At 39.6% G+C, this 20541-nt stretch overlaps 1 protein-coding gene across 1 annotated transcript; it reads left to right on the forward strand.

Annotated features, from left to right (window-relative positions):
• On the forward strand, positions 1-19570 carry LOC118798889 (sodium- and chloride-dependent transporter XTRP3-like). Its single transcript, XM_036558500.1, has 11 exons — positions 1-304; positions 6221-6361; positions 7008-7099; positions 7362-7589; positions 8715-8825; positions 9668-9909; positions 11717-11879; positions 13873-14077; positions 15392-15551; positions 16830-16995; positions 18494-19570. Exons 1-11 carry the CDS (start codon positions 181-183, stop codon positions 18665-18667), a joined length of 1806 nt encoding a protein of 601 aa, XP_036414393.1. The 5' UTR covers positions 1-180; the 3' UTR covers positions 18668-19570.
• The last annotated feature ends 971 nt before the right edge of the window (positions 19571-20541 follow it).

The raw sequence follows: 20541 nt of genomic DNA on the forward strand, positions 1-20541 counted from the left end.
CTCAGGCTGGTAAACTCTAACTGCACTGAGAGTTAGCTGACTGACCCTTCTGCCTCGGACTTCTAAACACTGGCCAGGTTTTCAGCAGGATTTGTGTGGATTTGTCAGTTTATTGACCGGATCGTCCCAACAGGCTTCTGTTTCCTCCTGAACCTGCGCCTGAGTTAACCGGACACTAACATGGAGAAAGAGAGCAGACCATCGTGGGACAACCCCATGCAGTTTGTTCTGGCATGTGTTTCTTACGCTGTTGGACTTGGAAACGTCTGGCGTTTTCCGTATCTCTGTCAAATGCATGGAGGAGGTAAGACCAGCCTAAACACTCCAATACTGGAAGAGTAACTATGGGTCCAGAAGTCTGTAGACTCCAGTGTTTCTTCTGAAATGAAGTGTTAATAGTGAGTTTGTGCTGCAGTAACAGCCTCTACTCTTCTGGGAAGGGTTCTAGATGTTGAACATTGCTGTGAAGATTTGATTGAGCATTAGTGAGGTCAGGTACTGATGTTGGATGGTCAGTTCTGGGTCACTCCAACTCATCCCAAAGGTATTGGATGGAGCTCCATCACTCCAGAGAACACAGCTCCACTGCTCCACAGCCCAATGCTGGGGGCTTTATACCCCTCTAGCCCACGCTGGTCATTGGACATGGTGACCTTAGGCTCATGTACAGCTGCTCTAGAGACATTCTATTGGTCAGTGCTTTTCTATGGAGATTATACAAGCCACATGTCAGCAGGGTTACTAAAGGAGAATTCCAATATTTCAAATTTCCTACATAATTCAGAGTGTGAGATGTAATCAGAGAGATTCAGAGTGGTTTGGTGTGAAATGGTTCAGATGTCTTTACAGTGGTGGTGATAGGAACCAGGGGTCACCATGACTACAACACAGATATAGACATTTTATTTACTATCCAGAACCACCAGTGAACCTACACAAGTCTTCTGAGTTTATATGGAATGTTGATGATGGAAAATAGTGGAAAATCTGGAATAATCAGTTTTCTTTGGGGACTATTTTGCCTCACAGCTCCCTGCATGTATCCCTCCACCATGAATGGAGTTTAAGGCCAAAATCTTCTCAAAACTATCATAAAACAGTGTGTCAGACACTAATTAGAAGAGCTGCCTGCAAACTTTTGTTGATTGTGTGAATAAGTGAAAACAACCTCTGCATGTTTTAATACATAATTACTGATTGTTTACAGAATTTAACACAAAATAAAACAAAATATGGCAAATGGCACATTTAATGTTTTATTTTACATTTTCTCCAACATGTTAAAGTGTTAAAAAAGCAAATAAACAGAAAATGCCATATTAGAGTGTGTTCCCTGTAGACCAGACAATCCCAATCATGTTATTTTGTTTAAAAGAATGAGAAAGAATTAATACATCATTCATTTTATTCTGGAAAGAAATCGTTAACTACATATACAATTATTAACAACTGAGGATCCAGCACTCAGAAAAAGGACGCAAATCGGCCAAACGAGGACGAAGGAGCTTGAAAAGATCTTTAAATGCATGGATTTGTCTCTACAGATAAAGTTCAGAACTGTCCAGACTGTGGTTCTCTGTGGTTCTTTATGGATGTGATAACTGGACAGTAAACAAGCAAGACAGGAAAATATAGATGCTTTGAATGTTAGCGTTGGTGGAGACTTTTGAGAGAACCTCAGACGGCAAAGAGAACAAATGAATGGATCCTGAACAAATCAAGCCTCTCCCCTCACTCGAAGCCCAGAGAACCAAACTGAAGATCTTACTTTGGACACATTCTGAGAAGAACCAGCTCACTGGAAAACATAGTTATGCTCGGAAGAGTTGAAGATAAAAGAGGACCAACAGCTACAAGATAGATGGAGACGACCAGAGGAATCATGAACCAGCCATTCAGAGCCTGAAGATCCAAACAGAAGACAGATGTTGTGGAGAAACACCATCCATACTTTTACCAGGAGTCGGAAAAGACTTGCCAGCACTTAATAATAACTAATACAATTGAAACTGAACCTTTAAATTGCTAAATTGGTCAATATAAATATTGATACATAATAAACATAATATGTACCAGTAAAGTAAAAATACAAATATAGAAGAAAAGCCAACAAGAATGTCATCTAATATTTCTGATAATATCTCAATGACTGACACAAACAATAATAAGGTATATACAGTACTGTGCAAAAGTCAGAGACTTTATTTATTTCATCTACAATCAAAATGGCCATTAAGTACAAGTTATTAATTTTTCAGGAGATATTTGTGAGGAGATTAGATATAAGACAACCCACTTGCATGAAGTAAAAAAACAGAAGTTTCCAAAACTGGAGAAAAGCTCCAGAGAAAATGTGTCTCCTAGCAACCACCTGGAAGACCTGTTAGACCCCAAAACTGCCCCCATCAGATAAACAGCACTTAAAGCTTTCATCTCTGAGAGAGAGGAGAAAATCAAGCTGATCAGAAAACATCCACAGGTGTTTCTGTCCATCCTTCCACTGTGAGAAGACGACTCAGCGCTGTGGGTCTGAAAGGATGTGTAGCTGATCAAGAAGAACCTCACTGAGAAAAGGAGACGGACACATCAAACAAAGAAGCTGGACAATGGACTGACCACCCCAGAGTCCAGACCTCAACACCACTGAATGTGTTTGATTACTTTAGAAAATCATCAACCAGCTTCTGAGACTGAACTTTGGAGGTGTGTCTGCAGATTCTTTGAGGAACTGAAAGTGAGTCTCCTGAACAGAATGGAAGCTGGAATAAAGGGAGAGTGACTCACTGACTCACACAGCTGAGAGTAGATTTAGCTGTTGAGGCTTCTGGGAAATTTTCTGTTAAATGCATGTTTTCAGATTTCTCCTGGTGGCACACGGTCGAGAGGGTGATAATATAATAGATAACACTGGAAATTGCTAATACTCAATAATACTAGTAATAGAGTCGGATATGCTTTGCTATTTGCTGTTTGTTGCTGTTGTGTCTCTTCAAGAAGCAGTTTAGTGTAGCATGTGATGAACAGTAAAGCAGGACATGGAGGCCAAACTGTCTCCTGATGTTCCTCAGGTAACACAGTCACCTGTACACCTGTTATTAGGTGGACAGAACTATCCATGTTGGCATGGTTTGTTGTCCTGTTGTGGGATGAGGCTGCTGCCTTGGGTTTCTAATTGCTTAAAGCGATAATTTGGCAAAAATAGTGAAATCACCTCTTCCCATCCAGCCTTACAACACATGTAGCTGATCAGCCAAAACATGTTTGGTGTCTGAAGTTTGCTGATGTAGTTTTAGGGCTGAAGCTACGAGGCTAATGTAGCTAACAAGCAATGGAAGCTTATGTACATGGGTTAGCATGGTGCTAACTGCGCCCAGTATCTCTAATAATCTCGATTATTTGGTTTCTGACACTGTTTGACTCACAGTTATCTACAACCATGGACAAAAGTACAGCTAAAAAATAGAAGTACATCTGTTAAGTACCTGTGTTCGATTTTTGGGTGGCATAGATTTCCATTGCTTGTTAGCAACGTTAGCCTTGTAGCTTCAGGGCTAAAACTAAAGAAGCAAACTTCACACACCAGATAGGTCTTGGCTTTTTGACTACATTTGTTGTAAGTAAAGAAAAACATCATTTTAAAGGGGGAGAGGATGGGAAATATCTCGACTGCTTACTGTGCCGCCACTGTTCACTCTTTTTCACTCTTTTCCCTATTTTTAAACTGCAGTTTGTGCAGACGGTGGGTGAAAAACATTGTTCCAAGCCTCTTTCTTTAATAAGATTAGCAGTAAATGCGGACTCAGTCCCGTGCTGTAATCTGCTGTTTTTGTGAGAACACTAACACGTCGACCTTCCACTTTATTAACACCTACCATACAGGTGCAGTCTGTAGGTTTAGAGTTAGAGACTGTAGCTCATCTGTTTCTGCACATTTAAGCAGCCCCCCACCACAGGACCACCACTGACTAGATAGGATGTGGGTTGGGGCAGAAGCACCGGTGAACATTTTGAGACTTGTGTAGGTCTCTCATTTGCCTCAACGGAGCCTGTTACTACATTGAAATGTTCCAAAGGTTATATAATCTTACTCTTTATTTTGTTAAAGCTCCATAATTACAACTCAGGATGCAGCAAGCTGTGAGCAACACAACTGCATATCAATACACTGTATACAACTGGCTGAAAATGTAGATTTTGTTGATTTTTCAAAACCACTGCATCTTGGCTATATTTTGGCTATGAAAGCAAAACTCTATAATGACTATTTTACGATAGATACATTATTCAAAATGTCCACAGATATATTCATTTATTCAGACATAGCCATACAATTCTGATCCATTCATCCAGTACCTTTGGGATGAGTTGGAGTGATCCAGAACTAATCATCCAACATCAGTACCTGACCTCACTAATGCTCAATCAAATCCTCACAGCAATGTTCAACATCTAGTGTAAAGCCTTCCCAGAAGAATAGAGGCTGTTACTGCAGCACAAACTCACTGATGTTTACACTCATATAGATGGTTCCTTAAGGGTTCTTCAGTATAGGGAGTAGCTCTATTTAGAGTCATCCATATAGAACCATTTCATGTTTACATTCTTTGCATGGTGAAATGGTTCTTCAGATTGATGGAGAACGTGTTGTATATGCAGGGGTGGTGCCACATCTCTAAAAGTGGTAGGGCAAACATAGGAAAAAAAAACAAGCAATAATAATAATAATAATAATAGTAATTAATGTCATGCTGAATGTCTCTTTAAATGTATTCGTTAGTGTTTGTTTTGACCTGTGTTCCACTGGGTTCATCCTCAGACAGTTCACATCCCTGAAGAACCTCTGGCTGTATTCAAACCCAGTTCATTGTCAGGGAAGCAGTGCTGTGTTATGGTCTATGTGTATCACAGTCATAACAGTTGTAATAAACTTCAGTTGTTCCATGTGCTGTGAGCTCCGTGGAGGTCAGGGAAAGTGCTGAAGTCCTGAAGTCTGTGAAAGTGGTGGGTCGCCGCCCCTGTACTTCAAAAAGTGATGGGTCAAATTCCCACTCGCCCCTGTGGGTCCAGCCGCCCTGTGAATAAGCCAATGGTTCTATATAGAACCTTTTTAAAAATGGTTCTATACAGCATCAAAAGAGATTCTTCCATGGTTTCAAGCTTGACATCATAACAATAGCAGAACCCTTCTTGGTGCTATATAGAACCATATACAACACATTCTCCATCAATCTGAGGAACCATTTCACTATGCAAAATAAAAGTGTTTAAAAATACTAAGAACTATTTTCAGTGGTCATTTTATCATTAGCTCTGCAATTCATTTCGAGGCTAGACTTAATCCATGTCCTAGAAACTGGCCCTCAGTGTTTGTACTGCCCAGGAACAGTAGGAGGCTGTTTTTTGGGTCAGCGGCTGTGTCAGCCCTCCTCTCTCTCTCTCTCTCTCTTTTCTTTGGGGCGATTGAACTTGTGCGATGTTTTCACAGAATGTTTATGAGGTTGACTGGTCACCAAGTTCTTGCTCAATAATTCAGATGTGGCCAAGCAGAACAACTTTGACAGTCATTAAACCACTTCATTTAAACCAATTTGACCAGGCTCCGCCCACAAGCATGCCCTTTTATAGCTACTGTTGGACACGTTTTACAGAAGACTGGTAAAAATCCCATTTAACCTAATGAGAAACTGTAGAACAGACTCAGTTTATATGACAATACCTACATTTAAAGTCTAGGGTCACTGTATATTGTAGGTATTGTGATATAAACCGAGTCTGTTCTACAGTTTCTCATTAGGCTGAATGAATTACTGACTCTAAATGTAGGTATTGTGATATAAACCGAGTCTGTTCTACAGTTTCTCATTAGGCTGAATCAATAACTGACTCTAAATGTAGGTATTGTGATATAAACTGAGGCTGTTCTACAGTTTCTCATTAGGCTGAATGAATAACTGACTCTAAATGTAGGTATTGTGATATAAACTGAGTCTGTTCTACAGTTTCTCATAGGCTGAATGAATAACTGACTCTAAAGTAGGTATGTGATATAAACTGAGTCTGTCTACAGTTTCTCATTAGGCTGAATGAATAACTGACTCTAAATGTAGGTATTGTGATATAAACTGAGTCTGTTCTACAGTTTCTCATTAGGCTGAATGAATAACTGACTCTAAATGTAGGTATTGTGATAGATGATTTGTTTTTATTCTCCGGCCTGTAGGGGGCTTTATGATCCCATACCTCATCATGCTGTTTGTGGAGGGCATTCCTCTGTTCTACATGGAGCTGGCCATTGGGCAGAAGATGCGTCTGGGCAGCATCGGAGCCTGGAGCACCATCAGTCCCTACCTGGGCGGATTAGGTGTGTTTATTCATTCTAAAAGAGGACATTACGGCCTCGTCATATAAAGCTGAAAGATAATAAACGTTATTAGAACATAGAACATAATATCACATTATTATATTGCTACATATTGTTGCTATATATGACATATAATATATACACATCGCTGAATCATTAAGGTGACATAGTAAACTAAATATTGTATGTTGTGAAAATGCCTTCAGTATTGTGATGTTATATTTTTGCCTTATTCAGTATCTACTATGAATTATTCAGAATTAACTATGAATTATTCAGAATCAAACTATGAATTATTCAGAATCAACTATGAATTATTCAGTATCTACAATGAATTATTCAGTATCTACAATGAATTATTCAGAATCTTCCATTAATTATTCAAAGTATTCTATTAATTATTCAGTATCTACTACAAATTCAGTAACTGCTATTAATTATTATGTAATATCTACTGTTTATTATTCAGTGTTGCCTATGAATGTTTAAATAGAATTTAAGAGGTTAACATTAGAGTTTATGTTAAGGACTTACTCTTATATCTGATTCAGAAGTTAAAATCGTGTGACGGTGCAATGTGGAAATATTAAATGCCTTTTTATTATAAATATGAGCCCTTTTTATCCAGTTATTTCTCTCTCTGCAGGCATCGCCAGTGTTGTAACCTCACTGTATCTGTGTCTGTATTACAATGTGATCAATGCCTGGAGCTTCTGGTATCTTTTCCATTCATTTCAGGTTAATATTTCTGCATGACATAAATAATACACTGGAATATGCTGTCAATATTTTACAGAATGTTACTGTAATGAAATTTCAATATATCACATTTGTGTTTCTTAAACTTTGTTATTTTTCTCATGGAACAGCTGCCTCATGTGTTTTGCTTTCCTTATGAAAATTACACATCGTATTCTGTCAGTATGTTCCAGAATGTAAACAGATATTTTAATATATTTTCATTACACTTTTCATCTTTTGTCTATGGGTTTGTTTACAGGCTGTGTTGCCATGGTCAGACTGTCCTGTAAACAGTAACCAAACAGCCTATTTGGAGGAGTGTGAGGTGGCCACACCCACGCAATACTTCTTCTTCCGTGAAACGCTGAACATCTCGTCATCCATCGATGAAAACGGCGGCGTGCACATGGGCCAGGCGCTGTGTCTGCTGCTAGCCTGGCTAATCGTTTATCTCTTCATCGTTAAAGGGGTCAAATCCACAGGAAAGGTAAGGAAACCTTTTTAGTCAGGTCTAAATCATGATCACGGCGTTCAGTGGACACAGAATCATTAGCATTAGCATTAGCATCTAAACATTAAAGATGTTAAGGTTTGCATTCGTTAGGGCTCGAATGATAAATCGCTCCATATGATTAAGATTCCACAGATCCAATTCTGACAATAAAACACCAATAATGTTAAAAGTTAAATGTTAACCCTAAAACCATATTCAGGAATGTGATGCTATTTTGAACAACAACCCAAACATTCAGGCATATTTGAGAATTTTTACGTTGTGCGAGTTCATGTTTTATAACCAGGTCAATAACCTGCTTATTTATAAGTCTCTCTTTTTTTTTATTTAATAGACCTTGATGACTGAGTCACCTAGCAATACTCTAGCAAGCACCTGCAATACCATAGCAACCACCAAGCCATCCCCAGGCAACCACCTGAAACAGCTTAGCAACCCTCTAGCAATCTCCTAGCAACCACCTATAATACCATAGCAACCAACAAGCAATGTCATAGCAATATGCTATGCTAATATTGCTTAAGCTGCTTTAAACTGCACAATCACTCTGCATTTTCATCAGGGAAAGTACTCAACTCTAAACAACGCAATTTGACATCTGAAAAGCAAAGCATTGTTTAAAACTACTGGAGTTATTGGAGGTATATTGGCACAATTTTTAGCATTTTATAATTGATATTGGCAATTTTAAAGAGCTAAAACATCTGATGTTAAATATTTGTAATGCTACATATTTGTGATTAACTGATAATTCCAGTGACGTAGGTCTTTTGCCTTCAGTCACTATAGTTAAATTCATCTCAATCCAACTTTAATTCATTATTTAATCAATGACAAAGAAACCCCATAAGCTAGAAGGCAATACAAATCTAATATTTTAGTGTTTCCAGTTCCAGTAGATCTAATTCCCATCCAAACTAAAACAACAGACTTAATATTTTTGATCATCTATTGACACAAAACAGTCTGGAGTAATTCCTCAGGAAGTGGTTCTAGAAGAACAGTGTGTTTCATTAGTAAAACACCTCTAAGTAGAAATAAACTGGGGGACGTTGTCATTTTCGTATTGACACTAAGTAACGACTCTCTGATCCTCAGGTTGTGTATTTTACCGCCACGTTTCCCTACGTGGTCCTCATCATCTACCTGATCCGTGGAGTGACCTTGCATGGAGCTCTGAATGGAGTGAAGTACATGTTCACACCAAAGGTAGGACCCAAACGCCACCCACCCTGCATTTCTGAAAGGTTTGAAAGGTTTTGGAAATATTATATTACGATGTCCAACACTAGCGTTTCTTCTTCTTCCGTTTTCCTCTTATTTTTCTTCTCAGTTTTTGTTCATGAACTCATCCTGCAGTTTTCAAGATATTGACACTAAACCAAGTCCAGAATATTCAGTCTGATTTTCCCCAAATAGAAATGAATGGCAGAATGTTCAACATCCTGAAACTGAATTATTCTTTTTTTATATAAACATCTTATTACACCACAGCCATTGAACAACAAGTGGCCAGAAGTTTGTGCACCCCTCTTATATCAGCATGATGGAAGTACACTAGCAACACTCCAACAACCACCTGGGATACTCTAGCAACCACTTAGCAACAGCAACATCCTGGAATGTCATAGCAATCACCTAGCAACTCCCAAGCAACCATCAGAGATACCCAACAATACCCTAGCAACCATCTAGTTACCACCTGGAGCACCATAGCAACCACCTAGCAGCCATTGAGCAACCATGTGAGACACCACAGCAACCAGCTAACAACACCTTAGAAATCACCTTCAATACCACCGCAACCACAGAGCAACACCCTAGCAATCACCTGGAATACCACTGCAACCATCTAAGAATACTCTAGCAAGCACCTGGAACACCTGTCAGCCTCCTAGTCAACAGGCTTTCTGTTCTTTTCTAATTTGAGGGAAATGTGTTGGAGTTACTGTCTGTAATCGATTGTTCGCTACAGATGCAGCAGGTAGAGATTAGCTTTGAAAACACTGTAGTTCTTCTAAGCGTCTGTTTATTTGCTGGCGTCTCTGTAGATGGAGCAGCTGGCGAACCCTCAGACGTGGATCAACGCTGCCACTCAGATCTTCTTCTCTCTGGGTCTGGGCTTCGGCTCCCTCATCGCCTTCGCCAGCTACAACCATCACAACAACAACTTCGAGAATCAGGCCATCGTGGTGTCTCTCATCAACAGCGGCACTTCCATTTTCGCCAGCATCGTCACGTTCTCCATCTACGGCTTCAAGGCCACGTTCAACTACGAGAGCTGTTTGGAGAGGTACGAGAATCAGTAGAGGCTGACGATGTTCTCCCAAAATTAGGGAGTTTGAACTGATGACAACAGTTACTACTAATTCAGACACTGCAATGTTATTAAACTGATAGAGAACAAAAAACATCAAGAAGTTAAGCAGAACAGCCAATAGAATAGCTCAGTTTTGACCTTTACTGAGTAGAATAACCATTTAAACCCACAAAAAAACAAACAATCACACCAAACATTCAGATTAGGTTTAGATGAGTAGAAAACCAAACATCACATCCAGAAAGACGTCCATAACTTTCTCAGAGAGACTTCAGTTCCATAGAGAGCAGTTCAGCAGTAAAACTGTAATGGCAAAAAAAAAAATCATCAACAAAAAAAGTCACCAAAAAGGTCTCACCAGGCTTCTTAGCTTAATCCCAGACATCAAAATGAATCCAAGAACAACAATGAGAAAGGAAACTGGGGGAAAGGGAGCATTACATTCCTTTCAGGCTGGCATTGAGGCTCCATGCAAACTTTCCCTCCAGCCTTTGATCTCCCCAAGATGGCTGCCACCTCTTCTTCTCCATACATGCACCTATATTCAACTTTGAAGTCCCTGTTCCTGTCTGAACAGGAACTGATTAAAAAACGCAAGGAATTCTTATAACATATTCACAAAGACAGTAATACGCACCCTCCCTTTTCCAGTTAATCAGTCAGATTATTTACACAGAACATCTACTGAAGTACTTAAGCTACACTCTTTAGATGGTTCTTCAAGCATTCTTTAGTAAAGACTGGTTCTGTGTAGAACCATGAAAACTCAGAGAACCATTTACATGATTAAAAAGTTCTATATAGAGCCATATACGCACATTCTCCATCAGCTTGAAGGACCATTTCACCATGCTGAGAACTCTGTAAGCATGCAAATGGGTGTTCATGTTTATACACAGAACCATTGTATTTACTAAAGAACCCTTGAAGAACCGTCTTTTTTTACATGCACATGAAAGCTGCTCAACAGCATAACTACTTGTGTGTGTAGGTGAGTGCACAGGCACTCGACAGGTTCTATTGTGAGGCCGGGTCACAATTTTGTGGCTTGTGTTGATTTTGATGAGCTGAAAATTACAATGACTGATAATATTTCATTTCAAACTAATATTTTAAGGTAATGTCATACTCGGACTGTGATATGATTGTTGGATGTAAAGTCTCACTTCTCTTAAACTCAAATAAGCAGTAGAAACTCATAGTTTAATGTAACATAAATACTGTAGATTCTTTATGATTTTGGTTTCTCTTAATGACCTTTTTATTTTTATTAGTTATCTTCATAGATATGATCATAGATTCATAGTTACAGGTGATTGTACACCAAAAAACATGGCTTAGTATACTACATGCCATGTCTGCTATTTTACCATATTGGCTGTAAATCTATGTGCTGATGTGCTAGTATAGACTAAAAATATAATAGAAACAAAAACTCAGACTTACTTTGCTCTGCTGTAATCTTTAGCTCAGCTAAAGATGCTTTTCTCGCATCTCCAGCAGGAAACAAAACTAGAATAGTTTCTTATAAAAAAGTCTCTCAACGTTCATTTAAAAGCCAGTCATTTTGTACTTTAGCTAAAGTTGAAATCTAAATAACTTGACTTCAGTAATATTTCACTCAGAGGATCTACTTCCACTCAGGTACTGAATTGTGTCCTTTACTGTGTACCTCACTGGTGTTGCTCGTATTGTGAAGCCTCTTTTGAAACCCATACTGTTCCTGTCTGTATTCTTGGTTTTGAAAGGTTTCTGATGTGGTTCATTTCCTCCTCTGCAGGACGAGGCTGTTGCTGCTGAACACGTTTGACCTGGCTGAAGATGCAGTCCATATAGACAACATCAGCTTCTGGATCACAGAGCTGAACCGCACACAGCCAGAGCAGTTTGCAGCGATAGCCTCCAGAGTAGAGACCTGCAGTCTGGAGGCAGAACTAGACACGGTGAAGACCTGCAGTCCTCCTGCATCACATTCACTGGACCATCAGCAGGGCTGTACTAACACAGTGGGCTTTAAGGGCTGCATGTGTTACTAAGTCACGGCTATGACTTCTATCTCGTTCCCACATTTTACCAAGTTATGACCATCACAGAATTATCTCATTCCCATGTTTTACTAAGTCATGGCCATGATTTAATTATCTCATTCCTACATTTTACTAAGTTGCCTTGCTAAGATTTGAAGTCATGGCTATGATTAATTTATCTCGTGCCCACGTCTTACTAAGTTGTAACTATGATATAATTATCTCATTGCGTGCCTTACTATGTCATGGCCATGCCACATCTTATTATGCCATGATCATGACTTAATTATCTCATTCCCACATCTTACTTAGTCATAGCATGAATATTTACTGTCCATGACGTGTTGATTGATGTTATGTGGCCGAGTATCCGACCTGTTTCAGCCACAGGAGGCTTTAAATGATATATTACCAAGTACAATTCAGTTTCACGTGAATCTCCCTCCTGCCTGTGTTCACACAGAGAGAGTTTACTGGAAATAATCAAAGATTTACAGGAACATTTCAGCAATGGGTGAAAGTCTAGTTAGTGTCTTTTTTTCAGCCTCTGTAAAGACATGAGGGGACATAATGAGATACAATCAGACGAATTTAATCTGTGCTACAAGCTGGGAGCCAAACGCTGACAAATAGAGTGACTGTTTATCAGGAATTTGTTCAAACTTGATTTTATTGCCAGAAATCCGCTATTTGGTCACTGTCACAATATCAGACCAAATGTTCCTTTAGTGATCAGTATTTTATTAACAGGTAAACACATAGAACATAAGAACTGTGTTCAAAAAGCCCAAGATAGATCTTCACAGTAGATACAGTATAGAATCAAAAATCACTACTAGACATCAAAGCAGCAACATCAATAATGACGCTAGTGATGATCAGGAGAAGACATACGTACTAAAGCAAAATATAAATAAATAGATTGAATTTAAATAAATAAACCTGGTACATATATCAGTTATATCAGTTAGCAAAGATTGTTATGCTCTCATTATTTTCATAGTTTTCTGTTATTTTCTCAGTATTTGACCAGGACACAATAGTTCTTATTTTGGCCTTATTTATTCTGGCCACTGTACATTCCAAAAGAGCAACGTCCCGAAAATGAGTAGTGAGACCGGGCAAAAGATCTTTTTTGACGAATACAGAACAATTATTCAGAGTCATCAAGTAAGAGGAAAGTCCGGGCACAGATTATTATTATTATTATTATTATTATTATTATTATTAATTGACCCTTATTAGTCCCACAGTGGGGAAATTTCACCTCTGCAATCTAACCCATCCACGCAGTGAAACACCACATACACACTAGTGGACACACACTAGGTGGCAGTGAGCACACTTGCCCGGAGCGGTGGGCAGCCCTGTCCACAGTGCCCAGGGAGCAGTTGAGGGGGGGCCACGTCCAAAACATATGCATATATGTACCAACTACTGTTGAGTTACATAAACGACAATAAGGATCTTGTCTAACCCATCAGACCAATTTTCTGATTTCTGAGTTTCGTGGAAATGCATCATAATGCGTTCAACTGGAAAAGGTGATGATCTTGGAATGCTAGAGTTGATCATCATTAAATATGAGAACATTTTATTGTGTTTGTACTCAATTTTTTTGCAAAAATATAACACTCATGCCTTTTTTAAACCAGCTTGCTGAGTAGCTTTTATCAGTACTCCAATACTGTGCCATTGTTTCATGTTTATATTTAGTGTATTTCAATAATCTGAATCACATCAAAATAATCCAAATCCAGCTGAATTGTGTGGAAATTTGAGATGCATTTCCTAAAGATCTGTAACAGAATCAAAGCATCAGTAGACTATTTAGAATGGTTTAGTAGAATTAGTAGAATATTTATGGACTAATGTACAGACGAAACGTGTTGTTCTGTGTGTTAATCAGGCTGTTGAAGGAACCGGTTTGGCCTTTATCGTGTACAGTGAGGCCATCAAGAACATGCCAGCCGCCCAGCTGTGGTCAGTGCTCTACTTCGTAATGCTGCTGCTGCTGGGGATGGGGAGCATGCTGGGAAACGTGACGGCCATCATTACTCCACTCAGAGACTTCAAAGTGCTCGCTCGCAGCCTCAGCAACGAAACCCTCAACGGTGAGAGGAGCTCAAATAAATGATTACTCCAATATTTTTTCGCCTGAGCTCTCGGACTCAGAATACCCTTAAAGTAGAGGTCAGTGGGCAGATGCTGAACGAGTGGAGGCTCATCTTCACACCATACAGGCTGTGACGTCCTACCAGAACGTCTTCTGAACTTCTTATGAAGTAACAAGTTGTATCCAACTTTACGGCGCTGGATCAGTGTGGTGGAGAAAGTAGTTCCAGTTACTTCCACTTTCCCTGAGGCTTTATTGGTATCCATACCACAAATTCTTCTGTCTGGAAACTCGTCCCATCTCATCAATATACATACAGTTGTGTGAAAAAGTTTGTGCGCCCCTGCTCATATTCCATGTTGTTGATTTTTTGAGTGAAAATAAGTTAAAACGCTTCTGCAGAGACACATCTGCACATTTTAATAAACAACTACTGTTTATTTACTGAATTTAACATATTGGGAAAATTGTAAATCATAAAATGTGGCCTGTGGAAAAGTTAAGGCACATTTTATATTTTATTAGTTATTTTTTTAAAAATCACTGGACTGGTACTGGCACACTTCCATCAGAGTGATCACTTCCGTTTTTTTTTTTTATTCATCATTTTTATGCCTGAAATTGTCTAGCAATCCCATGGTGCAATATACTATCAGAAAGCTTGAAATGGATTCAATGCCCACAAACCATTTTATGATCCGTTACTCACAGCAGTTTCGATCGTCTCATTTGCAACATGAGCACCGAACGAGCAAACGCCACCTAATCTGTGTGTCCTCACCTTCAGAGCCTCACTGCTCTCCACAGATCAAACACCATAACCCAAAACATGTGGTCTGATAACACGGCAAGAGTCAGAGATCAGTCTAGAGATCAGAGAGTCAGGAGGAAATAAAGTCCTCTATTCTGGACTCTGTTACTCTGAGTCAGTAATTCATACATTTATTCTGAAAACCTGAGAGTGTTTACTTTCAAATGAGACTGAGATCATGACTGTAGCCCAGGGTATGTGGGAACAGTGCCCCCTTTACGTTGGGTGTGCAACTTCAGGCAAAAATGGGGTGACAGTTAAGGCTAATATACTCAACTCAGTAAATAAACCAAAATTGTGAAGTGCGTCTTTGTAGACGATGTGGTAACTTATTTACACACAGAAAGTCAACAGAGTACATCATTTGACCAAGTGTGTTCCATTGTTTGCACACATATGTATATGCTTGGCCACCATATTAATTCTCCTTCAATGCACCGTAAAATGAATGCTTGTCTATGGATGCAATGAAAACATATTCCCATATTTCCCATATGCCAGGTTTGGTATGTCTGTTCTGTCTGCTGCTCGGCTTCGGCTTCACCACCCGCTCTGGAAACTACTGGTTCACCATGTTTAATGAATACGGAGCCACGTTCTCCCTGCTCTTCATCGTGCTTCTAGAGATCGTTACTGTTTCCTACATCTATGGACTGAAGAGGTAAACATGGCGTTACTCTAATCCAGCCCAGTTAGGTGTTGGGTACAGTTGATTTGACTTAGCCTTTACTGTACTGTAATACAGACCTACACAGTCTTCTCCCAGCAAATAAAGGCAGAATATGGCACTTTGTTATGCCAGAAGACACATGAAGAGGCAGTGTTTGTCCCACCAATTATTTTACGACATGAAATAAGACAAACTCTTCTAAAATAAGATCTTTCAGCCTTTAGTCCACTTTTATTCAACACTACTGCACTTTCAACAAACACTACAGCATACATTGACAAAAGAACGAAAGGTGTACAGGTCTATGCTCACTAAGTGAAACTGTAGAATAATAGTAAACGATAATAAGAAACAGAAGGATATTCATACTAATATTATTAATACCCCACCTTCAACCTGAACACAATGCATTTCATTTAAATCTACACTGTGTAAGTTTTGGGGATTTGGAGACCTCTCTGGTGGCAATGTGTAACTGCATGCAACACATTATGTATACATTGTGTAGTATGGGTTGCGCTTCGGCCCCCTTCCCCAAACGGATGAATCTGCTAATTGGAAGACAGTTCAGTTTAATGTGGATTTTGAGATCATTTGAGGTCTAAACGCCGAGAAGGACCTTCTTTTAGAGTCTGTGTGTGTGACGTTAATAAAGCGATAAAATAAATAATTAACTAAACTTAATAAAGTGTGAAAAACTCGACGCCTCTGACTTTTAAATGATTATTTCAGGCTTTACAGGGCGAGTCTCAGCAGCGCACACTCACCATATTTTAGCCTGTTTTTATTCTCCTCACTCACTCAACTTTTTTTGCACCTTTAATTATAAAATTGTACGATTAATCATAATTATACAGAACTTACTATTAGTTATTTCTGAACTAACTCTCTCTGAATGCAATTCATATTTTGTTTATCTGTTACTTTCGAAGATTAAGTTATAAATTATTTATTTGTATAACAACCAGCAATAACGACCAGGTTTACTCACTGAAATGATCCCGATGATTCAGTCTTCTAGGTCTGGAGTGCAGGTTGTGCCGTTGATGTTCAGCCAGGTTTGCTGGATCTTGAAACCTGGGCCCACGAACAGATAATGAAAGTGATTTTTGAAGATTGTTCTATGGCACCTTTTATTCATATTTTATGATTTATCCCTGTTCTGTGGCATTTCATTGAAATCTGAGGAGGAAATCTCCTCATCTGTGCAATTATGATAACAAAGTGACTAAAAAAGCACACTTTTCATTCTTCTCTGTTGATTCTCAGGTTTGAAAAAGACATTGAGGACATGCTGGGACGGCGGCCGAACTGGTACTGGAAGATCATGTGGGTGGCGGTCAGCCCTCTGCTCCTCATCAGCCTCTTCGTCTTCTACATTCTGAACTACATCCAGGGAGGAACGCCCACCTACCAGGCCTGGAATAAAGACATGGTAAGAGAGGAGCTCACTCAGATCAGACTCAGATCAGATTCAGAAATATCTTGTGTAAACTTACGTCCATATTCACACATTTAGATGACAGTGACAAGAAAAAGTATTTGAACGTTTTGGAATAACCAAATTTCTGCATTAATTTGTCATGAAATGTCATCTTCAAGTCTCAAGATTATGTGCTGAAGCTTAAACAATATAACAATAATTGTTATAACAGTAACAATCTCTTGAGGTCATTCCACTGCATCTTTATTGGGTCTGGGTTCTGACTGGGTCAGAAAGAAAGCGGATTTTCTTTTTTAAGCCATTCTGTAGTAGATTTCCTTCGATGTTTAGGGTCATTGTCCTGCTCACCAGCCGGTGGACAGCCACCCCAACATGATCCTGTAGGATGCCTTGATAAACCTGGGAATTCACTTTTCCTCAATCATGCCAAAGCAGCCTCATGACACTCCCACCACCATGTTTCACTGTTGGGATGATACTTCCATCTTGCTATGCCATGTGCAGCGCTGTGTGTTCTTTGCGAGCAAATCTTAGTTTCATCAGTCCACAAAACATTTTTCCGCTAGCTTTTTGGACTGTTCAGATTCAGAACAGAGATATTAACCAGTTTCCTGTGCCTTTAGCTGTTACGCTCGGGTTCTTTTTTACTTCACTGAGCATTCTACATTGTGCCTTTGGAGTGATCTTGGATGGTGTCCAGTTCTGGAATAGACACAGTACCTAAATCCTTTGCAACCCTTTCCAGCTTTATGCAAATCAACACTTATTGGTCATAAACATTCTCTTTTTTGCAATGCATGGTTTTCAGCAGCAGATGCTTCTTGTGAATAGCAAACTCAACATGTTTGAGCTCTAGTCTGCACCTCAAACCTCATTCCTTTCATTAGACTCCAGATTTGCCAACTCCGTGACCCCAATTAGCTTTGTGTTGAAGTCATTAGTGTAGGGGTTCACATACTTTTTCTGACCTAAACTGTGAATGTTTGAATATTGTATTCAGCACGGTCAAGAACAATACGTTAATTTTTCATATTATTAACTTAAACAGATTGGATGAATACCAGACCATATTTTTGGACGGCTTTATATAAAAATGCAGGAAATTCCAAAGGAGGCACATACTTGACACTATAATTTCAAAAGAGGCGAACTATATGGCCAAAATTATGTGGACACCTAGACCAACATTCAGCAGGCTGCCAGTCCAGTGGCGATGCTTTACACCACTCCAGCCAACGCTTGGCAACTGAGCATCCTCTTGATGCTCAGTTATTCTGCTGATGTTGCTTCCAGAGTCCAGTCTGTACCACCAAACAGGTGGAATTCCTTATTGCTCCTGATCCTGTTCAGTATTGCACATTTTAATGTATTTTATTGCAGTTATTTCTTGAAATACATTGTCTGCTTTTGTGTGAGCACTCGGCAGAACAAAGTCTCTGTATGTGGCTAATAAAACGATTCTGATCCTGATCTTCTGTGTCCTCTGTAGGGCAGGTCAGTAGTGAAGGAGTATCCGGTGTACGGCCAGGTCTTCATCGCTCTTCTCCTCATGTCCTCAGTCAGCTGCGTTCCCCTCACAGCTCTTTACGCCTTTTGTACGAGACATCAGCGTGGAGTTCCAGTCCGCGAGCACGCTGGCCGCAGTGTAACGTCCACTGTATAGGAGAGCAGTGCTGCCCTACAAAAGCAAAGAGCGGTAACTAGGCCAACAGAGAAACTGGAAAAGCAGCTTCAAACATCTATTGTTGTCCAGCCAAATATGCTGTAGGTACTTTTGTTATACAGCACAAATGTACAGTATCAGCAAATATAATTTCCTCTTTTACACCTATAACACAGCATATTAAGCTGGACCACAGCAGGACTTTGAAGTTGATTTTCTCAGTTTCGTTGTTGACCTACTTCCTGCTCTTTGTTTGCCTTTGTAGAGCAGAGTGGCTCAGAGACCAAACACCTTCACATACACTATATGTCCAAAAGTATCTAGAAACCTCTACTTGACACTGAACACCACTAGATGAGTTGGAATGATGATGCACTATTAAGCGCCTTTGTGATGACTTGGGGTGATGGAGCACCACTGAGCACCTTTGGGATGAGTTGGAGTGATGGAGCTCCTCTGAACACCTTTGGGATGGATTGGGATGATGGAGCTCCATTGAACACCTTTGGGATGGACTGGAATGATGGAGCTCCACTGAGCACCTTTGGGATGACTTGGAGTGATGGAGCTCCTCTGAACACCTTTGGGATGACTTGGAGTGATGGAGCTCCTCTGAACACCTTTCGGATGACTTGGAGTGATGGAGCTCCTCTGAACACCTTTCGGATGAGTTGGAATGATGGAGCTCCACTGAACACCTTGGGGATGAGTTGGAGTGTTGAACCTCCACTGAACACCTTTTGGATGAGTTGGAGTGATGAACCTCCACTGAACACCTTGGGGATGAGTTGGAATGATGGAGCTCCACTGAGCGCCTTTAGGATGAGTTTAAATGATGGAGCTCCTCTGAACATCTTTGGGATGACTTGGAGTGATGGAGCTCCACTGAACACCTTTGAGATAGGTTGGAATGATGGAGCTCCACTGAGCACCTTTGGGATGAGTTGGAGTGATGAAGCTCCTCTGAACACCTTTGGGATGAGTTGGAGTGATGAAGCTCCACTGAACACCTTTGGGATGAGTTGGAGTGATGAAGCTCCACTGAACACCTTTGGGGTGAGCTCATGTGGCTGTTGCAGATGGGAGACAAACTCACTATTAATACATTTTATTTCAGGATCGTTGGAAGAGCAGGGGTCTGGATAGTTTTGGACATATAGGGCCAGTTTCCCAGACCCAGATTAAGTTTAAGCCTAAACAAAAAGTAGGCTTAACCCATGTCCAGGAAACCAGCTCATAGTGTATTTACACACATCCCAGAGTTCCACAGTGGAGCTAAGGTTGTAATGAATAAAAGTTTGGAATATCCAAGATTTAAGATACACATGCTGCAGACATATGATAAACAATAAGAACAATAATCAAGGCTTTCCTATAATTAAAACTATCTATTAAAAACACATTTTAAAATGCAGGTTCCTCAGCGTCCAGCCCATGAAGGTTTCCAAGTGTCCACAATGTCCATCTTGAATATACATTCAAAATCAACTGTATGGAATTGTTACTACTTTTATTGTGTAATTATACAGGTGTATTTTAAAATTGACCACTTTATTTCACAACAGCACAACTTACACTGATAATAATACTAATAATGTGATCTGAGTACAATAAAGAATTATTGGAAGTGAAATGAAGTGAAACACATTAGCATCCTCCATATTGAACAACCTGAAAAAACAGACTGATTTGTTCAGATTTGCCTTTTTTACAGTTGGTCATGTATGTTTTAGTAGTCATTTATATCAGTAGGCCTGAGATTTCAAAATGATTCACTAGCAAGTTCAGTTTTAATTACCTGGAACAAAACTAATCTAATTCTAACATTCAGATTTTTCTAGTGAGAATTATATTGAAGCATGTCAGATTTAGTA

Source organism: Colossoma macropomum, unplaced genomic scaffold (genome assembly GCF_904425465.1).
Source record: "Colossoma macropomum unplaced genomic scaffold, Colossoma_macropomum, whole genome shotgun sequence".
Lineage (NCBI taxonomy): Eukaryota > Metazoa > Chordata > Actinopteri > Characiformes > Serrasalmidae > Colossoma > Colossoma macropomum.

Excerpts from the sequence above, each read along its gene's own strand:
- LOC118798889 (XM_036558500.1), top strand. The coding sequence starts at position 181 with ATGGAGAAAGAGAGCAGACCATCGTGGGACAACCCCATGCAGTTTGTT. Across the intron at positions 305-6,220 it reads CTGTCAAATGCATGGAGGAG|GGGGCTTTATGATCCCATAC; the intron begins GTAAGACCAGCC and ends TCCGGCCTGTAG. Across the intron at positions 6,362-7,007 it reads TCCCTACCTGGGCGGATTAG|GCATCGCCAGTGTTGTAACC; the intron begins GTGTGTTTATTC and ends CTCTCTCTGCAG.